We start from the raw sequence: 21,785 nt of genomic DNA on the forward strand, positions 1-21,785 counted from the left end.
AGTATAGGGGAGCGCAGCCCTGCACACCTTCGAGTGTAATTGTCCCCAGCCTTGATGGAGGCTGCTGGTGCCTTGATCTCAGTTTTTCAGCACCATTTCCTTTGCTCCCTCTTCTTTCAGAGTATATACTTCATAGAAAAGTGAGAGGTTTTAAATGGTGAGAAAGAATGTTTTCTGTTTTATAATATATCCAAGCTTCCAGGCAGATCCTTGAGATGTTTGCTTGCTGGTTCAGTTTCAAGGCTGGAATAGAACGGTGGAAGGACAGAAATGCGTGGTATCTATAGGTACAATTATGCTGAAGGTCTTTGCCTTCTGCCTTCATCCTGCAGATCCTATTTAGTTCTTTTTTGTATAGAAATAGTTTTTTCTTTTGGTTAAAGGAAAAACTCAGCTTAAAATTTGGCTATTACACTTTTTTGAATACTGTTTGAAACAGAAGCTTTTATAGTACTGTAAATTTGAATATTCTCATGCTTTTTATCATCAAATGAGTTTGATAAGTTTGGTACCTGGTTTGATAACGTATTCTTAACTGTGATAGCAGAAGAGCAAATCTGAGCATTTCGTCCCAGTATTAGGTTCTTAATGTCTGCTATCATTATGGCACGGTAACCCAGTCCTGCCTGTGCTGTTGACTCTTCATCAAGGACTGCTGCCAGGTTTCCCTTCCCTGCCAGGTAGCTCGTGCCTGTACTGAGCCTTATCACAAGCAAAGAATCTCACTCATAATCTGAATGTCACAGGCAGAGATGGTATTGAGGCTACAAATTCAGCTCTTACTAGAAAGTACTGAGTACTGAGCTCCATGTGCAGCCAGACTTCTGGTGAGCAATGTGGACAGAAAACACTCAAGTTGGAGAGATTACTATGTGGACATGCTGCATAGACTCTGAACGCCAGAAGACTGTCTGTGCCAGCTGTTTTGATACTGAAACTTTATCTTTTTGCTTAAAGGCTTTGTGATAAGGTGTGGCTTTCTTTGGATGCTCAGTGTCTCTTGACACGGAGATGCATTCCTGATCTGAAAAACTAGAGCTAAATGTCTAGATTTGAGCACTACTGAAATGTGAGAAATGTGCGAGATAGTTAATGCTAAGCTTTAATATGGTCTATTTCTACTGCAATCTACTATTACAAAACCATAAACAAATCACGGTAAGATGGAGTTCATTAGCTCACAAAATTGAGTTGGAAATGTTTACAAACATATTTGAGGTGTCCCAGTATGATTGCTCCATTCCTCTATTTACAGGGCTTCTACATTGCAGCCTCACCTAATCCAAAGCACAGCATGAGTCTTCCTTAGGACTAGTCCCTTCCATCATATCTCTCTTTCCTCTTAAATTCTTCAAAAAGCTTCAATCAGCTTTCAGTAAAATAGAAAATAGGTTTTATTACTTATTAAAAGTTTTATAATGGAGGTCTGGCTTATCTTCCCTACCTTCTGTCACTGAGAAACTTGGATCAATAACTGCCAGATATTTGTCCAAAAATATAGATTGAAGCATTGTGGACTTTGTGTTCTCAGTAACTTTACAACCTTAATGTTCCTAGGAGAAGTTTCAAAAAAAACCAAACCACCCAAACAATCCCAACACCAGAAGTTTAAAAGTTATAGATCACTATGGCAACTCAAAAATACTGAACGTGTGTGACTTGTATTGTTTTTCGTTTTTTATTAGCTAGGTAAATCTAAGGTGATAATTTTGCTTTTATTTCAACTGCAGAATTTGACAATATTAATCTACAGTGTAATAGTCACCGTGTGACACTTCTGTGGTTGTGTTGTGCATTTTTCAGATCACTGCACAGTGTTAAGCTGGTATATGGAAGTAATTTGAAACGCTCAAAATGAAATAACTCAAGGATCCGGTACTATATATGTGCTAATAGGATCCTGGGCCAGAGTCGTCAGCTCGGAATCCTGCTACAAATACAGCACCACTGTGTCACAGCCTATCCAGGCCCACCTCTGCTCTTTCACTTGTGATTTCTCTGCACTTTTCATGGAGCGATTGAATTGTTGACAACTTTGGGTTCCTTACAGGTCTCCATCTACATCCACATACCTACTTTGAGAGTCCCCTGAATGACAGCTCGTGCGTGTTTTCGCTTTCCTGACAACTTTCCCTTTTATGTCACAGATGAAGTCACACAAATTGCAATCTTTCCAAACTGCTGGCTGCAACACGGACTGAAGAGTTTCCTGTCTGATGCCACCTACACTCTTCTCTTTCGCCAAAGATGAAATAACGTGTCATGTTAAAGCTAGTTTGCCTGCAAAATTTTAACTTCTTTACAGTGGTTCAGGTCCCTTGCACTTCCTGTAGTGCCTATTTTTCCACTTGGTATAAACAATTCATTGGTCAGGCATGGTACTTTCTAGCTTCATCTTAGTTTCTGAGAACTTCAAGTTACAGGTTACAAAGTGTGTGTCAGGAATGAATAGCATGTGGTTTGCCCCCTCTCCAGATAAATAAAAAATAAAAAAAATTATACCCTTGTGCAAGAAGGTCAAACATGAGCTGTGTGAACTTGTTAAACACATTTATTGATTTCTTGACAGTAACCAAACACAGTGAATGACCATTATAAACAAGAAAAAAGGCATTCGCTTTTACTTGGTCAGCTCCTGCTTTATCTGTAAAGAAAAGATATCCCTTTCCATCACCAATTTACAGGATTAAATTTGTTTGTCCCAATAATGGATTCAGCAGGGAAAATGGCAATTTTAAACTGAGATATGTTTCAACTGCTTTCTGCTTCTGAGCCCAGCTCCTATTAATGATGGACCATAAAGTGGAGTTAAAGTTATACTAGCTTTAAGTGCATTCCCAATTGCCATTAACTCACTTAAATTGGCTGCAAAAAAATAAATGAAGTAAAAAATGAAAAAGAAAAAAACAAAACACAAATAATGCAGCCACAAACAGTAGAGGCTTATTATTTCAGAAAAGAAAAAAGTAAATCAAAGCAAGTTTACTAAATTAATTTGTTAAACACATTTATTGAGTTGTTAATAGTAACCAACACAACGTATGACCTGTTGTAAAACAAGAAACAGAAAATGGATCAATTCTGATTTTGGCAAATCCTACTACAGATATGTGACAGAGAGGGAAATATTTCAATTTCCTTTATATTCTGCAGTGATATATTTACAATACTTATCTCTCAAAGTCTGTCCCTTTTTTAATTAAATGAACAGAAAGATCATAACCTAGAAATAAGTTTCCTCTACAGTCTTCTCATTCTGTCTTGTCAGTATCCATTAATGATAGTGAAATAATGAGAGCTTTCCAAGGATTACTTGGCACACAGAACACAACTCCACTTTGATGCTGTACCGAGCCACCTTTTTTCTTTCTTTCTTTTTTTTTTTTTTTTGTTTTAATTTGAGGGGGGGGGGAAAAGAGGAAGAATTTCATATGTACAAAGGCTGAAAAGTCTTTCTTTGTGAAGCTAAATTAGTTCAGGAAAACTGTATCAAAATTGTAATCACATTTACTGTAATACTGTCTTTTTACTTTTTTTTTAAATTACCACTGATCATATGAATGAATTTTTAGTTGAGTTTCCAACATGGCAGCTCTTTTCCTACAGCACGTTTGCACGGGCTGTCGCGAACCCAAAGAGAGTGAGGTTGGGTGCATTCTAGATTATGTCAATTCACAGTAGTAGCATTCCACTGAGGTTATGGGTTCTGCCTGCTCTGTCTTACTTACTTGAGGAGCCATTCATTTACTGAAAGGAAAGAGAAACAAAACAAAAACAATTATGCTTTAATAAACTCCAAATATGAAACTGGCTGGATTTAACACTGTAATAGCACTTAAACAAAATGTCTTGAAAAAGCCAGGAGGTTCAGTTTCCTCCTCCTTCTGGAAAAGAATTAAATTTGAATGACTGTTCCCTTGAAGTATTGCAACTCAGTCATCAGTCTTGTTGCTGAAAGTGTGCTTTCTTTTCCATCCTTCTGTAGTACTGTTTCATAACCATAATATTACTGGTAAGAAGGCACTTATACACCATTATTGCAGGTAATATAACTGCGTGCATAGGCTAAAAGATATGTAAGACACATTACAGCTTTGTTGTGAGCCCCCAGCCATGGCAGCGTAAGACTCTACCAGCAGGTGACTGGGTTGGTTCACTTGTTTAATATCCACTGCGTAATACAGCACTTTCTAATCTGAGGATTTGTTATGGTGGTGCACCTCCAGAGTGAAATTTATTTGTTTGAGATCGGCTGTCATCGAGACTAGCTCATTCCCCTTTTTCTTTCCAAGGTGCATAAAACAGAGCAAAATGCACTTTTTGAGGCAAGAGAAGACTTTAAAATGAGGCTAGAAAACTGAAGGCCTGTCCTAGTTGCTTTTAAAAATATATTACATGTCCCAGACATGTTTTTGTCATGCTTTTCCTGCATGTTTCTGGCCAAGTTTCCTCACCCGTCTCAAATATGTAATGTTTGACTCATACCATTAGTCCCCCAGATCTGGAGTTTCATCTGTTTTCATTTGTACTCTTTACTATGCACTTGAATTTCTCTAAGAAAAGAGTTCAGTGTAAGCATAGAAAGGATTATTCTGGAGGTAGAACGTACCTCTATACTGTAGTTTCTGTGCTCTATTGTTTGGACAATCTTTTCCCTGTAAACTAAAGTTGATATTAGTTCGGATACATCGATTGTTGAGAGGCTGGACTGGTCTGAAATTGTCGCTCATGCTCAGAAATATCTGTGATGGCTGATTCTGGCTTAGCAGTCGTAAAGAATGCATCTATACAAAATACAAAACAAGCATTTTTAGTACTTTCCTGTTGTCTTTCCTGTGGGTAAAAAATATACAATGCTATTAAATAGACTATTAAATAAATGAAAGTTAAGCAGGATTTCAGTGATTTGTATGCAGAGGTGGGTTGAAAGAGTTAACTTGAGGTAAAACTGTTCTTTCTGTGGTCCTCTGTTTCTGAGCCCCATTTTAAATGAACATTAACTAGTTTTGTGTGCAGTAAATGAAAATGGTATGAGGTGTGTCCTTGGCTGATTGGGAAACAAATGGAATCCACAGTACTGGGTGACAGCAGTTGGTGCAGAGAAAATGAACTTGATGAATGACAAGAGCTAATTTCCCAAGTTTTGTAGCTATTATTTTGTAGCTTCCAGCTGAGAAGACACAGTTTTGGGTGATGATACTCAAGTACCGGGTACAGCCAGTCAGGATGGAAAGGATAACTGACAGTCATGCTGCTGAAGTCATGAAATTAATGATGTTAAAAAGTGAAATCCTCTCTCCATTGGCAGATCAGTCTTGATACTGTCTGTGCTGTGTCTCTAGTGTTCTTATGGTAGCCTCTGGCCTTCTTGTGAGATGGCTTTATGGAGTGGCAGAGAGGGAATTACTGAATCTTCTAGGAATTGCAGTGTGCCCAGCAGTGGTTGGATGCAAACTACAATCGACAGCAATGGTTCTTATGTCTGTGCAACTGTGCTAAAAGCCTGTTAATTGGTTCAAGTCAACCAAAACCTTTCAAACTTTGTATAGGAAACTGGAGAGAGGAAAAAAAAAACCACCCCAAAAAACCCTGCAATTTGTAAATCAGAAACCCTCAAAATACTTTGGTTTAAAAAAATAGAAAATATTTTTCACGTCAGTGTACAATTTTAAGAGGTTTGGTTGTGCCATTTAATGCTTAACTGGGGAAATCCAGTAGCTGGGTTTTACATACTGAAAATCTTTAACAGCTTCCAGGGAAAACTTGAGCCGTGCATTACTTTATCAGTCTGAGTACACAATGTAATTAGTAAGTATTCCATGAAATCAATTTGCAGCACCAATAATGGAGGATGTAACTAACCAGTAAAGCATGACAAGGAGCGAGTATCATGAGATTATAGCCCACAGGTACTAGCATAGACTCTAGAAATATTCTAATCCTTGTTTTGTACATTAATGTAACTAAAAATGTTGCTTGTAGGAAAATGTTCAGGTCCTCTGCTTGAAAAGTTCAGAATGTACAGCATGTTTGCCTGTGCTCAGCTGTGTCATTCTCCCAAATTACCCATTTAGAAAAGGCACAAAGTGCTTTCTCTGCATCTAGACAAAATTGGACAGAAGGAATATCACAAAGATAAAACATGTCTCAGGCTTTTAAAAGCCATCTTATTTACAATGTTAATATGATTTTAAATCCCAAAGTAATATTTAGGCTTGTTCTATCGTTCCTTGTTTCACTTCTCAGGCCAGATTGCTTCTGCTGCATGCTTGGGACAGGCAGATGGTGGTTCAAGTATTCCTTCAGGATTCTAGTATGCAAGAGAAGAGGGAGGTTTTAGTTCAGCTCAGAGCTCCATAGCCAACTCGCTGATGGAAGCTCTGGACAAGACTGCAGCTGATGTTAAAGTTGTTGGTTCCTGATGTTAGGCCTTGGATTGTGAGCGAGCCATACAGAAATGTAGTCTTCATGACTTTTCTGCTGGTGTGTTTCCTCAGCAGTATAATTTTGACAATTAAATTAATTGTCTTTTTGCATAATTTATCCTGCTTCTTTCTAGTAGGGACTTCAATTTGTCAATTGGATTTTTCTGAAGATATCTGCAATGTCTATCCTGTCATCTCTTATTCCGTACCGGAAAGCACTAGCTGATTCTTTTTCAAGAAGGTCCCATATATTGAATCTCTGTCCCATTAATGTGTTATTGACATGTATTTAAATGGCCACAAGTGTTACTCACAATTTTTCTGTTTCTTTCTGACCTAAGAATGGCCTCTGTTATACTTAATAACCTCAGCTACTTTTGTGCAACACTGCTAAATTTGTTTTAGAATCCCCATATATCTATTCACGGAGTCACAGAATAATTTAGTTTGGAAGAGACTGCTGGAAACCATTTGGTTCAAACCCTCACTGAAAGTAGGGCCCACCTCAAAGTGTGTGTGTATAGATACTTAGCTCTAAATAGCTAATATTTTTATTTTGGTAAAAAACTTCAATGCTTTTGCAAACTGTATAAATCACAGGCAGAGATCCCTATAGCAAAAGGTTGAATATAATTTTGTATGTAAAGCTACAAATATATATGCTTAATATATTCTTTTGTACCTATGCTAGGTTGAGTAATTTTAAAATTATTTTTACCTGCATCCTTGTTATGTAGACAGGTTTGTTCATTATTATCCAGCTTGCTGTTTCATAGCAGGGTGGAATTGTCATTGACCCATCATATGTAATGAAACTAGATGTCTCTGGATAAAGTTCCTCGATATTAAGCCCCTGTAGTAAGTATGCATCATCTGGAGAATAAAGAAGAAAAGTAACTGAGATAAAACAATAGCTTCACCAAAAAAAGTCCCACTCTTTTTAGGTACAATCCTTGTTCCTGAACATCATGAAGAGTTTTACCAAAATACGAAGTGCAATGAACATACATTTCTGAATGCTCCAGCAGTTGGGACAAGAACAAGCCATGTGAATTCACTAATCCTGCTTGGGTTGAGTTCTACTCTTAGATGCCCATGCACACCTTCTGTGAGTTTAGCACAAGCATTCGCTGTGAATCTATGAATCACATTTAAGAACTGGAGTTAAAAGCTTCTTGAAGTTGCAGTTATTGATTTAGATGCGGCAGTCTTTGGGGAATGTCAATTTACCATATTTTGGAGTGATTAACAATTTTTGCTCAACAAAGCCTTGGGATGGCCAAGAGTGTAAAACTTAATTGCCCTTCTACCCCAGGAGGAAGTTAAGGTTAATGCATGGTAATAAAGCTGCTCAGTGAAGCCTGCTGGCCTTTCATGTGCACAGTGGGGGTGGATGCAGTGCAAGCTCATTTCGAATGCTAAAATTGGGGTGGAAAAGTACACTGGAAAGCAGCTTACTAGGTTCCCTTGCTTTTATTGTAAGTCTCCCTGGGAATTAATGAGGTATTCCTCTGCAACAGAATTCAATCTGTGGACATGTACTAAGATATAATGAGATATGGTTATATCTTTCAAAATTCATCAAAGTTCCTCAGCCTTTTCTATACTACATGTGCCATTTCCCTTGTGTAATTCTGGCCCTACAATATTTTTGGCAGTGCTGTCAAAACTGGAGCTTAGATTTTCCTGCCAAATCTTAGGTGGCAGGAGTTCCTTAATAGGAAATACTCAGGGATACACACACTTCTTATATGCTACTGCTGTAGTGTATCTTGGAGAAAGCTGGGCTGGTTACAAGCCATAATGTGAAATCTCTTTGCATGCTTTCACTTGCATGTAGTGTGTTCAACAAGGTTCATTTGCAGAGTGAGTGCTAAAATTTGGGCAAGGCGTGTTTCCGCTTTCAATACACAAGACAAACTGGCATTGGTTTTAATGGAAGGCAAGAAAGATAGTACACATAAAATAGAAGATACTGCTCAGACTAAAGAAAAATGTTGAAAGTGCATATCTTAAGACAATGTCAATAATTTAAGCATTTCTGTTGGATTCTCTGTTTTTCATGTACCATTCACTGTAAGTTTAAACAGTTCTTGGTTTTATGTTTTGTTTTGGGTTTTTTTTTAAAGCTGATAAATAGTTCCTTGGCCATCAGGAAAAGATTGTAAATGGAATAAAGAAAAGAAATATGAATGATCAAGGAAGCGTATACAGACTAAAAAAGAAAAGAGTAATTAAATTTTATTATTTTAAATGGAGCATATTATAGGTGAAGAACAAAACTCAGATGAGCCAAGTGCTTGTTTCATACTACCTCATGGGAGAAAATAAGGACTGCAGACTACTGTCTTGGGCAACAGAAAATCAAAGAACACATGCAAAGACAATGTGATCTTTTTCTTATTTTGACATAGTGCAGTCAACATGCTACAGGCTTCTGCAGTAGTAATTTAGTGGCTATAGCATCATTTGAAGTGTTAAGGTGAAGTGTAAGATTTATACACACTGACTAGTGCCTTACAGTTATTTCATATTTTAAATGTGTTTATTATTTTACAAAATAGAATCTTGGCATGTCCTTTCAAGTTGGTCAGCAATACAGCCTTCTGCCACGTTCTTGCACTTTGAGCCAGGGTAACTGCCATGCTATGTAGCTGGATCCTCAAGTAGAGGGGAAAGTACTATTAGTGTCTTGTTAGGAGGCTGACTGTTACCTTTTTTAACATGCTCAGCCTTCACTGGCCCATGGCCTGGGATACGGAGTCTTTCTAACCCCAGAATTTTCCGAAGAGAAGTGTAAACCCATTGCTATAGTATTAGAATCAAAACGCTGTCAAATTTTAACAGCTAGAGATGACTGAATACACCTGTGTCCTATTCATTAAAAACATTATTTGCAGTGCAGGGTAACTTTGCTGGAATTACATAGGAAGAGAATGAATGCATTTTTTCAAGCCAGTGCCTGTTTTCAATGAGTCATCACACATTTTTCCCTTTCCCACATGAACATCCTGTTCATTATTTATGAACCATGGAGAGTGGTGTGTTAGCTCCAAATGGCACAGAGTCAGTTAGAATAGAGAGTTTCAAACTCAAAGGACCAAATCTGCTTTCTCACAACCATATTGACTTTGGTTGGGCTAAAATGATTTAAACAAGGTAGAATTTACCCTGAAACATTTACTAGGGTTGGAAAGCAAACTAAAGATTAATACTGATGAGGGATATTGATGATATATATATATATTTTGTGTGCGCCACATTCTAGTTGATTAATTTGTATTCAGAACAGTGCACAAATTATTAACAATAGGACTACTTATCAAATGGAAGATAGAGAAACAGATTTACTGCTGGCATTAGTGCAGGTAATCATGGGGGTTTTGGAATTGCCTCACATTGCTTTAATAGAGATGTAATTCATTATTTTAATATGGGCTTCTAACTTTTTTCTGTGGATTTACAGCACTTAGTCATCCTCAGAACATAATAACGCTCCGGGGGTGGAGTATGGCATGGAGCAGTGTGGGAGCAGTGTGGGGCATGGTCCTCCTACTCATTCAGGCAAGCCTGATAAATGCCAGTACTCTCAAGATCAGGAGAGATGCGCTCCATAGCCTTAGCGAGTTTTGGATCAACTTCTTAGGTCACCCTGTTTGCATACTGAGGACCTACCAAATGTGTGGCCATCTCCCCCACCAGCACACAGAAGTGAAGTGGCTCCAAACCTGGTTCGTTGCCTCTGTCTTCACTTGGAATATGTTTAAGGAGAGACAGTGAATTATGGTAAGGATCAAAATCCATCAGTTGTGATTAATGGGAAACTGGAAGAAAATATCACTTCAGGAAAAAAGGGACGATGGGGTGAATGAAATAATGAAATAAAAGAGTTTGGCCAAGTAAAATCAGCATTTACTCATGCCTGCATATGGGTTATATTCCCAGGGGAAGTTGTATGACTCCATGAGAACGGCCTGAGAAAAACTACAGAATAAGCATTTGGTTAACAACATTTTTCCTATGAACAGTTCTGCTGTTTTCCCCACATCTTGATAAAGATTTCCCATTCTGGAACTGAATTTGCACTAATAGTAGACTGTACCACTTTAATGTCTTGTCTTATATTTACTGGAAGTATGTAGTTCAAAATGGTCAAAGTCACCATGTGTGAGCTCTTGCTGGTAATAAACTTCCTTTAATAAAGCCCTTCAGCCTTAACTATATTCTCAGCATCATTCCTATCTACAGCCCCCATCCTGTTTATTTTGATCTGCTTGTGCCTTAGGGTGATTGCTGAACTCATGAACTCTGCTCTATACAAATCAGATATCATTAGATTTCATATTCATTTATATAAAGGCCTTGACTGACAATTTTCTTAGCAAATGATGGAAATCCTCTTTTTATCCCTACATTTGTAATAGGTGCATGGGGTCTGCTTTCACAGCAAATCTGATGTATGCTCTCTTTAAAACAATAGTGTTTATAGGGAATATATTATTTACTGAATGAAGGAAGGTCCATTTGATTTTGAAGTTCATGTGATAATCCAAAAAGGGAAGGTCCAGCTCTAACTAGATTAGATTTACAGGATAAGGCATGTAAGGAGCCTCCGCTTTTTAATCCTGATACAGGGTTTCTCCATTTACCAGCCTTCACAAGTCACTTAGACCCAGGCTGACAGAGACTCATTTTGAATACCTGAGGTTGGTCCCTTGGGGCCTGGTTTGAGACTGCTGAGCTTCCACTTGTGACAGGAGCTGCAAGAGCTCAGTCCTTCTGAGAAGGCACTGAAACATGAACTTGAGAAATTAATAGGCTCTTATTTCCATAAATCTGAATCTTAAGCATTTTCAGGACAACCTCTTAAGATCAGAATAGTTTATTCACTTGTATGTTATCTATAAAATAGCTAAAGACTGAATTTGAGGAAATTCAGAATTTTACAGCTCTTCTGCTTAGCTGAACATGTGGCAGTATTTTGGTGGAGAATGACAGAACTAAATTTTCATATGGAATTTTGGGAATCTAAAATGTTATTTCTTTCCAATGTTAAGCAAACACTGGGTGGAAGCTAATGCAGCCCAACTGTTCTGAAAGAAAGCTAACTTATCCCCTCAAATGTCATACTTAAAGAGGAATATTAAAACAGCTTTTCTTTAGGGATATTCACATAGCTCTGACTAAGGCCTGGTTGAAAGAACACTTGTTTCAACTAGTTCACAGTAGATTCTTTGGGCTATGATAACAGAATAAAATAAGCATTAAAAAATCTGGTTAGAAATTCCTTGGGGTCCACTTTACTTTGCTGTAGCCATTAATATCTAAGAGTAGAAATTCCTCTTTTAATGCATTTTGCCCATGGAAATTTCATGCATCAGCATAGATAGCTCTTAATTTTGTTGTTGTTCTTTAAAAAAAGTACTTTAGTTATGTTACTAGCTGTCCTGACTCTGAACCTATGCTCCACTTCTCATTCACTCCACGCTCCCTTTGAGCACACTGGGACTGGTCATTTTGTCAGCAGCCTGCTGAGTATTGACTTCAGGAGTGGACCCCTAAAGTACAAGCTAAAAACCTCCAGCTGCTAAAGGCAGAACAGAAATCCTTGCAATGTAAGAGGTAAAATTAGTTTTCAGCAATGATGCTATAATCCATCACGCAAGACAACTGCAAAATTACTTTCAATAACACTTTCACGTTCCCAATTTACACTAAAAAATTCCCAGTCAATACTTGTTACTACAGTAAGTAACCTAATGCCCTGCAGAATATTACGTGCATTGTATCTACAAAGGATTTCATTTTAAGAGATAAACTTGTTAGTGGTAAGTGGTTAAAAATTGAAACAGTTCCGTTAATCATTGATTTTGCAGCCTACGCTATGTGTTCATCTTCATGTGAAATTTCATTTAGTAAACCCAAATTAGGTATGATTGGAATTGCATTTTCCTTCTAAAGAGGCAAAACGACCAACGAAAGGTTGTAGGATGCTGTCAACTCCAGAGAGGAGGACTGCCCGCTTATAAGTGCAGTGTGCAAATGAAATATTTGGCATTGGGACGGTACGCTTGCCTGCTGGTGTGGGTGACAGTTGCATGCTCACTCATGCAACAAGGGCAAGATGCTGCCGGTGCCCTCCTGCCCTATGGAGCTGTATATCCCTAATCATGGCCTCTCTGCTCCCAGCCACCACAGGTTGTCCAATCTTTGCTCTGCTGGCTAGCCACTGTAGCATGTGGGGCCAAGGAGTACAGAAAAAGGCTGAGGTACAGCTGCTGTGACGGGAAGAGCGAGGCAGCAGTCTTCTCTTATTCAGTGTGTGAGACCTGACTGGTCTGTGTGTGTGTGTATGTGGGGAAAAGCAGCTTCCTCAGTGCTACAGTCAGAGATCTGCTGGCTGGTCCCCAGACAGAAGCCAGGAATATGTAATTTGTTCAGAGCCTGAAAAAGCACATACAGCCTTAATGATAATTTCCAGTCTCCAGGATGCTGCAGCAGCACTGGTAGGCAGGAAGCTCTTACAGAACAGTGTTGCTGTGTTTTTGTAAGGAATCAAGACAGGCAGTTTAAAAACTGGGCTAATCTCCTGCTTCTTCCATGCAGAGAAGACAATGTTTCATATTGACAGAACAATCTGGAAAAGATGGTCTGAGTGGAACCATTTTGTTACCTTCCTTTCTATAGGTATCATGGAGAAAAGAGTTTTATCATAATAGAGGCCTCTTATTTGGATCAAAGATGTAACAAAATTTGTTAACTGTAAGGTAAAATTAGAGGAACATCTGTGGAAAGAAAGGTGTGTATATAGGAGAGGACAAGGAACTATTTACTTCAGAACGGGGTTGGATTGGCTCCGTTGTTCAAGTTCTGTATTGTATGACAAGACTCAAAATGTTTTGAATGCTTTCTTGTTCAGGAATTAGTAGGTAAAATGCTATGCTTACACTTTTTCATTTTACAATCCTGGCATTGCAGGGAGGAGGAAAAGATGGAGTCCCTGGAAAGAAATCAGACTCTGTACTTTAGGGGCATGTATAGAAATCTCTCCAAACCATAATCATAAACCTGAAGTTCAGTGACTTTTGTTGAAGTTAAATGGACACTTGAGATCTCTGGAGTTTCAGATATAAAGTTTTCCAAGTAACATTATGTTGTCATAGAGTGTGTAGTACAATATTATTTCATTTACAGAGAGGTAAACTGAGGCAAACCCTAGTAGAATTGTTCACCAAATCCTAGAGTCCTGACAACCACTCTCATTCCAGTTATCATGAGCAACTCATTCCCTGCTTTCATAAACAAAAGGAAAATCAATGAAATTTATGAAAAATGTTAACTCATTGTTTACAGAATAACAAATAAAGGCTGAGTTTTACAGTAATCTCACTTCTCCAGTTTGCTGTAGACTTTCTGAAAGCTAAATTCTGGTATCGTTTAACTTATTAACTTCATGGCTGCTTGGAATTCAAGTGAATATCTGACAAAGGGAATAAGGTTTATAGGAGAATAGATTTAATTTGTTCCATTGAGATGTATGTATTTTTCATGACTTTCTCTAAACTAGCCTAATTTTCACTGACATTTAAGCTCCAGTTTTCCGTAAGTTCAATATACTAACACGGAATTATTGAGCATTATCAGTTAAAGGCTTTCCAAATGTGAATACAACAAATATACATGCTATGTTAATGACCTCTTAATATAGCCATTAAATGCAGCAGTAGTTGAATGGAAATACCATAACTTTTCTGTACAAAAAGAAAGCATTAATTGAATACTAAATCCACAGTTAATGATGCAGCATCTTGACATAACTTGATTTGATATAATTCAGGCTGCTCCGCATGGTACTTTTATTCCTAACAGTAGGCAGTTTCTCCTGAGTATTCTGTGTGAATACAGTACATGTATTTGTTAAGTACAATTTCATTAATTTATTGCTTGTTTAAACATAAAATAGACTTTGAAGTTCAAAATTCATTTGAAGAACTGATGATCTTACTAGATTTTTCAGGTTCCCAAGTTTATCATGCAGAGTTGCTGGCAATGCAAACTTTATAAATTCTGCCCGTAATGAAGTGTCTCTTGTTTCAGTGGATTGCTAAATATGTTATTTGATACTAAAAGCATACAGCTGTTAGCCATAGTAAATTAAAAGAAACTTACTTTTATACGTTATTCTCGTTATGGTGTCTCTGTTAAGCATACGATTTAGAAATGGATTTGATGATTCAGATACCTACAGGAGAGAAAATGTACAACGTCAAAAACTTCTCACAAACATTCCCGTTCTGGAAACGTGGCTGGAAATGCACACACGCTCATCCTCTTTCTCCTGCCACTCCTCCAAATTGTTTCTGCCTTTTTTTCACTGTTGTGGGAAGAGGAAATAATGACTTGGATATTTTTCTAAAAAAACTTGTTTGAAAGATATTATCTAAAAATAAATCAAAAAAAAAAAAAGGGGGTGGGAGAAAAGGATGAATAGAAATTAACGCCTGAATACAAGTGTGACTATGGGTTTCTTCTCCAACAGCTTTGATGGGATTTGCAGGTGGTTAATATAATTAGGTAGGATTTTCATATAGTATTCTATTATTTTGCTATTTATTGAGAATAATTTCCTTGCAGCAGACTATTCAGATTGCAAATAAAATCTGTCTTTCCTTTGTTTTACATACAGGTATGAAACGCCTAAATTTCACTAAATGCACTGATAAATATGTATACATACACATAAATATTCAGTCTACATTAACATTTAGAGCATTTAGAGGAAAAAAGGTAGAGGGCTTAGAGGTATTGTTGTTGTGGTTTTGTTTTTTCTTGGGTGTTTTTGGGGGAAGAGGGGGGAATGCATGTACTTCATCAACGCCATTGTTGATTATCAATGATAATTTAATGAGATATTTTATTGCACTGCAAATGGCAGAATTCTTATTGGTTAGCAACAAAATTAGTGTCATATTTTTTATGGAGACATTTTAATAACTTTTTAGCTAGCCTTCTAATATCCTACTTACCTCTCAATTATTCTGTGATGTAGTTTTTCTATTAGGCACTGGATGCTGCATCTGGCACTTCTCCAGAATGAAATCAATTTATTTTGAAAATTGGAAACTTCACAAAAATTTTAGTTAAGATTTAGGAAAATAAACGGGCTATTGAACAAACTGTAATCCAGCTGTGTTTGTCAGGTAGCCTTCAGGAAAATTCACTTCAGGTTTTATTTTGTGGAAATTGAGATAGTTATGTCTCCACTTAAAAGTTTTTCTAACTTTGAACATTTAAAATAGAAAACATCTTTTCATGCTGGTGAGAGAGACCCAGAGAAAAATACGGTGAGGCAGTACAAGAGGTGTGCAACTCAGCAAGTACATGAGTGATGCATTATTTAGACAAAATTGGCGTGCTGGGCATTTGGAAGGCTTGCTTCAATTTTATCATTTTGTGCAAATTCAAGTCAGATCATTGAATTGTAATATGATAGATTTTGGATGAAAAAAGGTAACCTAAATATCTTAAATATTAGACCTGTATAAAAGGGCAATTTTCATATCTAATTATTCTATGCGCTCTGTGAAATGCATATTTTAATTCTGAGGTTAATGCTTTGTCAGGAACTTTACCTTATGAAATGGGATTAGAGAATACTAAAGGAAATTAATAGATATCCAATGCATAAGGTCTGATGAGGGAAAGCTATTTTTTTCAGCATGAAGCACTTATTCAGAAATATATGCATTTTTAGACTGATGAAACAGAGATATGTAATGGCAGAATATGAGCAATATTTTGGGGGAAATGCATTCTTCATATAAAATGAGAGAAAAGGCTTCTCCAATGTAATTAGGGAGATTTGAGTAAACTATTAAGTCTTGAGTTCAGTGCTAGACTGCTGTAATTTATAGACCTAACCATGCATCTTGAACACAACAGGATGGAGACTAAAATACAACAAAATATTCACGTGTCTTTCTAGCTCTGTGAAATGAAAGATATTGAGTTACATTTTTAACGTTCTTTCAGTTTTGATAGTTTAAAATGTTTTAAATAATGTTGTGAGGAAAACTTATTTTCCTGACTTTGAAACATCAGCATGTCTCCAATAGAGCAAACATGCCATCTCTCCCAGGACCTTAAACTACTAGTAGAGATTTACTTTTAATTGAATGAATAACATCTCATGAAGGAAATACCAAATCTGCAAAATTAGTAACTTTAGTTACTAATTAAAGTGTTATGACTGATGTTTATGATATAAGGATTGTTCCCCCCTCCCCCCCCATCCCTTTTTCATTTTCCTTACGTTATATTGTAAATGCTTTAGAGTAGAGATTGTGTTCAGTTCCTAGGATGATGCTGTCTCTGAATTCCAGATCAGAACCTCTAGGCATTGCTGTAGTGAGGAGTCTAATTCCTACATTTACAGCTCATGGGAAAAGTAATCCATTGTCTATATATTAGGGATTGATAATACTGAATACGTACTTTCATAAATATGGAAACTACCACCAACCCATTAGGACTCTTTGCAGCTTCTGTGACATTTGTGTACAGCTCGTGGTTATAGTGGATTAGTTGAACCTAGAAAACAGGGAAGGGAAAGATTACAATTAAACAGTAGCAAATCATACCATACACTGTTTGCAAATACTCTCTATACACCAATTGGTTTGTATTAGGATCCCATCTATGATTAGGATATTTTGTAACAGTGTAATTTTTCAGAGGTTTGCAGCATGCATGATTTTAATAATTTCAGTCACCATCTGGCTCCAACTGGCACAGCACCAGCATGTTTTCTTCTAAATTGCCAGTAAGTGAATTTACCCACATCAAGTTACGAATTGCACTGCAGGGGTTGACATGGTTTCCCTGTTGCAACAGCACTTGCCATGGGCATCAAGTAATCTGTACTTTTCAGCCTCAAGCCAAACACAGAGGAGTCAGGGGCTGAAATATTTGCAGAAACATATGGGATACAGGTTTGGAACTGTTTAAACCAGCACTCGCAGAATTCAAAATACTAATAATCATTGGCCCCAGACTTTACAAACTTGGTTACAAAAGCTCCTACAGTTAGGCACTTACTGTATTATCGTTAACCAGGTTTTCCTTAGCTCCTACAGCTTTTCTTCTGCTTTTTAGTTTTATGATTTGCTGGAGTTTTTAAATTATGAAGGCACAGTTCATCTCTCTCCCTGCATATGTAAACGCCTTACCCAGGACAATGGTGTTTGATTTGTCTGGGATCACTGGACACTGTTATCATTTATACTGCAATTTGTAGCCTCATTTGTTTTAAGAAGATGAACAACTTTAATGAACTTGTGAGGCAGTTAAGTACTTCTAAGAATTTCAAAGGCTAGTTAGCTTTATTTAGCCTAAAGATGTCTATCTTAGTTTTCAGATGTCAATTAGAAAAGTAAAGTCATTGTTCTGGCATCTTCAGAATTGCAGCAGCCTGATGTTTGTATTTAAAAATCAGCTGTGTCTTCCATGTGCTGGCATAAATCTAAAGATAGTCCACTGAAATTTGTGGACTTACATCCAAGATCAGTATTAATTTGATCTATGACTTCTGGTAGTTTTTTTAACTGTACAAATGGCCAGACTAATACTGCCAGTAGAGAAATGTCATCATAGTGTGCTTTCCATGTTTATAATCAGGAAAAAACCCAAAACACAACACCCCAAAAAACACTGAAATGGGGTTTAGTGCCTGCATCAGTGACTTTGTCTTTTGGATGAATGCAGTGTCTGGTGCTTCAGTAGTGAAATACAATTGCAAGGATTTCTCTGCAAGAATGACCTCCCTGTACGATCTGCAGTGCACAATCAAGTTACAAAGCCTTGCTTTGCCATCCGAATACATATGTCCACCAACATGTGTACTAATAATGATCTGAAATATAACAGCATCCCAATTTGTGTGTAATCTACACCATCCTTATCTCAGTCTATGATAAGCTGAGAAATAAGCGATGGCATCCAATCTCTGGGAGTGTTCAGACAGTTCTATTTCCTACACTCTGCCCTGACAGCAAAATCTATTTTTCTTATAAGTACATTACTCAGAATCGTATCTTGTGAGCTTTCCTAATATAAAAATCCACGAAGCATTGTCCTCCCACCACCCCCCAATCCCTTAGCGATGCTCTTTTAGTGTTTGGACATTGACGTAAAAAGGGGCAGTGGAAATTCTGAAAGAGAATATTTGCATTACTAAGATTGGAAGGTCTTTGGCACATAGCTTTACTATTTACAGCTAACGGTTCACAGACTAAAAAAATAAGGTAAGGGTCAAAATTACTGCTATAATGTGTTAATTTCAGTTACTTTTGTCCTGTTTGGATTGTTGGTTGACCTTTTTACAATTCACACAGTAGGCAATTTTTAAGGCAAGCAAACAAACCAAACTGGAATGAAAAAGTAAAAATGTCAAAGTAGCCAATGAAGTCATCTACTAAATTCTGACATCTAGGAGGCAGGACGAATGCAGTATGTTTTCTAAAGGTCTTGTAAGGAATTAATGGGAGTATTTACTCTACAGCACATAAAGGTTATAGGCTCATTAGTCATCACTTTGTGGTACTACTGAACTTTGATAACATCATGGTTCTAGGGACTGTGCAGTCACTGAAATTTTTAGGCTTAGTAACATATTTTTCTTTTTATGTACAACTATTTACTTTGGCACCGAACTAACTTGTGAATTATCAAAGAAATAAATGATGAAATCTGTTTTAGACTAGCATTCCTTCTGTACAAAGTCCCAGAATAACAATGAATTAGATTAACTTAATTTATCTAACAAACCAAAATGTCTAGTGCAGGACTGGGTAAAAGTAAGGACCAAATTCTCCTTCCACCTGTGGAAGCCCTGAGCCGGTGTCAAACTCTCATTTTTACTGATGGGACTTATGGAAATAAAAATCCTGAAGTATATATGACCACATACAGGATATTTGTCCCAGGCTCACTGCAAGGAGCCTACTGTGCAGTGCAGTTCTAGCCTTGCATCACACATTATACTGCAGTGAGATATGGGCCTCAGCACATAATAGTGTCCCGGCTCTGTTGGAGACCTCTCTCGATGTCAGAAAAAGACACAATTGAGCGTGCAGGACTCACACCCAGACTGCAGGCAGTCAATAGGGATTTGTGGGAATGAGTTAACAGAATTGAACAGATTAGGAATTAGAACAGTTATTTCTTTTGCTGATCTATAAATGATCTCTCCACCCTGTATTGCGCCGTCTTTACAATAAGAGCACTTGTCTAAGAACTTTGGCATTCTTTACCAGTGCTTTCAAGCAGCTTTCATTTCAAGTTTCCCATTCTTGCAAGTCTGTATGTCTCTGCCCCACTCTGCCCCTCTTTATCACATCTCAGTTTGGTAATGAACCGTTTTGGAGAATGTGCTTGAGAAATCTTGCTTCACTATAGCTTGAAAAGATCTCCTTGCCCTGCTATGCTTTACCATTTCTCAAAGATCCCAGTGCTGAATGAAGACAGCCTTTTTTTCTTCTGAAATCTGTCACTTTCTCTGTGTTAGAGTTGTATCCTTCCTTCCTGCACCCAAATTAATTTTAAAGCTGTTTCCATAGCACCATGGTTAAATTCATTAGGTTTTTCTTTTTTCTTAAAAAAAGATTGACCATGTAAAGAGACATCATTTTCAAAGTTTGTCATATGGAACGGACTAATTTAGAAAGGTACAAATGAACAAATATGTTTTAGATATAGAATATTACATGCAGGATAAAAAATATAATTCCCTATTAAATTCCTTCTTTTGAGAATAATTTCTTTAAAGTTGCCTGAAATACCTCTAATCTTACAGTCTGTATAAAATATTACTAGAGTCTTCCACGAAGGTGAAGCCACACAGAACTAAAATTGCTCATATGTGAAAAATCTCACTTTTTCAAATGATGACACTGTATTAAAAATAAAGCCCAACAAGAGCAAACTTGCAGTGCTGAAAGCACCCTTTGATTCTAGTTTGAGTTTCAGGGCTCAAACACAATACAGAATCTTGTTACAAGCTATTGATTTTCTTTGGAAGGTTCCCCATTTAAGATTAATTTGCCACAGAAGAACTGGTAGCTCTTCGTTTTCCTCAAGCTATAGAAGTTCTATTTTTCAGGGAGAAGAAGAGAATTGAGATTAATTACTCTCTTTTAGCTGATGAAAATCTAGAATGTGCCCTTGTTCCATCACCCAAGAATATGCATTGGACCAGGAGCAGACACAGCACTTTTTAGACACCTGAGGCTGGTGGTGTTGGGAATGTCAGCAGGAGCTGACGACAGTAGGTAGGGCTAATCTACTGAACACGCTCTCCTCAGCATGGTAGGCTGTGTCTTTGGGGCAAAATAATATAGATAAGCTGATATTATGGTTCATGCTTTGGCCGCTGTGGTGCAAACATCTAATTTCCTTTCCCAGCACACGTGCATGTGTGTTTATAATGGTAATAACCTCTTTGCCGTACTTCAGATAAAGTTCAGCCCTGTACTCGTAGTACTCACATTGTTTGTACTGGTTTTACTCCGCAGCGTGTTTTGCTGTTTTTCTTGATCCTTCACCCAGGTGAAATGTGCGTCTTTGGGCAGAGCTAGTAGCAGGATATTTTCTGTGTGGCATTTGACCAAGGCTCACTGGCTAAGCAAAAGGAGGCATTGTGAGGTGTTGATGGTTGTGGATGCCAAAAATTCCAGGGACTCTTTTCAGCAATTTTTTTTAACTTGGACAAAGCCACTCTCTGAATTACAGAGCTCTGATCTAGTGTGCATGCATAACCCTTTTATAAGTGTTAGATCACTGTGAGATGTTCTGCTGCAGTGAGACATGGAGAAGTATGAAACTGAGGGAATTTAGTGTATCGCAGCACTTTACACAAATGTTTACACAGTCCTCTTGGGAGTAATGGAATACCCTTTATTCTCACTTGGAAGTGTTATAATTGAGTGCATAAACATTTTGATTCACAAATGACAAGGGATCTAAATCATGAAGTGAATGGCAGCAGGGAACAGCTAATCTGTAACTATAATATTTGTATTATGCTGTGCTACCTGAAAAACTGTTGGGATACCTGATTGAGAGCAAGCACATAGCATGTTTCCAGCACAGCAGGGTAAAAAAGCGAATGAAATTGCTCAAGAAGACAAGTTAAATGTTTGTTTTGAATCAGAGTCCTTTTAAAAAGTGGCTAAGATCTCATTATGGAAATAAATTATACATTTTTGTTTATCCAAAGTTTAATAAAAACAGTGAAATAAATGTAATTTCAGCATGGCAGGTGTCCAGTGAGGAAAATAACTTAAGTGAGTTAAAACCTATTAT

General features: G+C 37.4%; 1 protein-coding gene across 5 annotated transcripts in view; it reads right to left on the bottom strand.

Annotated features, from left to right (window-relative positions):
* Positions 1 to 2,533: 2,533 nt before the first annotated feature.
* Positions 2,534 to 21,785, bottom strand: part of CA10 (carbonic anhydrase 10) — a 207,187-nt gene continuing 187,935 nt past the window's right edge. For all 5 annotated transcript variants that reach the window (XM_074889399.1, XM_074889396.1, XM_074889400.1 and 2 more), the window contains 5 exons: positions 16,920 to 17,015; positions 14,595 to 14,667; positions 7,144 to 7,298; positions 4,610 to 4,784; positions 2,534 to 3,747 (listed from right to left, as the gene is read on the bottom strand). In XM_074889399.1, the coding sequence (XP_074745500.1) occupies positions 3,725 to 3,747; positions 4,610 to 4,784; positions 7,144 to 7,298; positions 14,595 to 14,667; positions 16,920 to 17,015 (522 nt within the window). In that variant the 3' untranslated portion in view covers positions 2,534 to 3,724. The remainder of the gene's footprint in view (positions 3,748 to 4,609; positions 4,785 to 7,143; positions 7,299 to 14,594; positions 14,668 to 16,919; positions 17,016 to 21,785) is intronic.

Source organism: Strix uralensis, chromosome 19, assembly GCF_047716275.1.
Source record: "Strix uralensis isolate ZFMK-TIS-50842 chromosome 19, bStrUra1, whole genome shotgun sequence".
Classification (NCBI taxonomy): Eukaryota; Metazoa; Chordata; class Aves; order Strigiformes; family Strigidae; genus Strix; species Strix uralensis.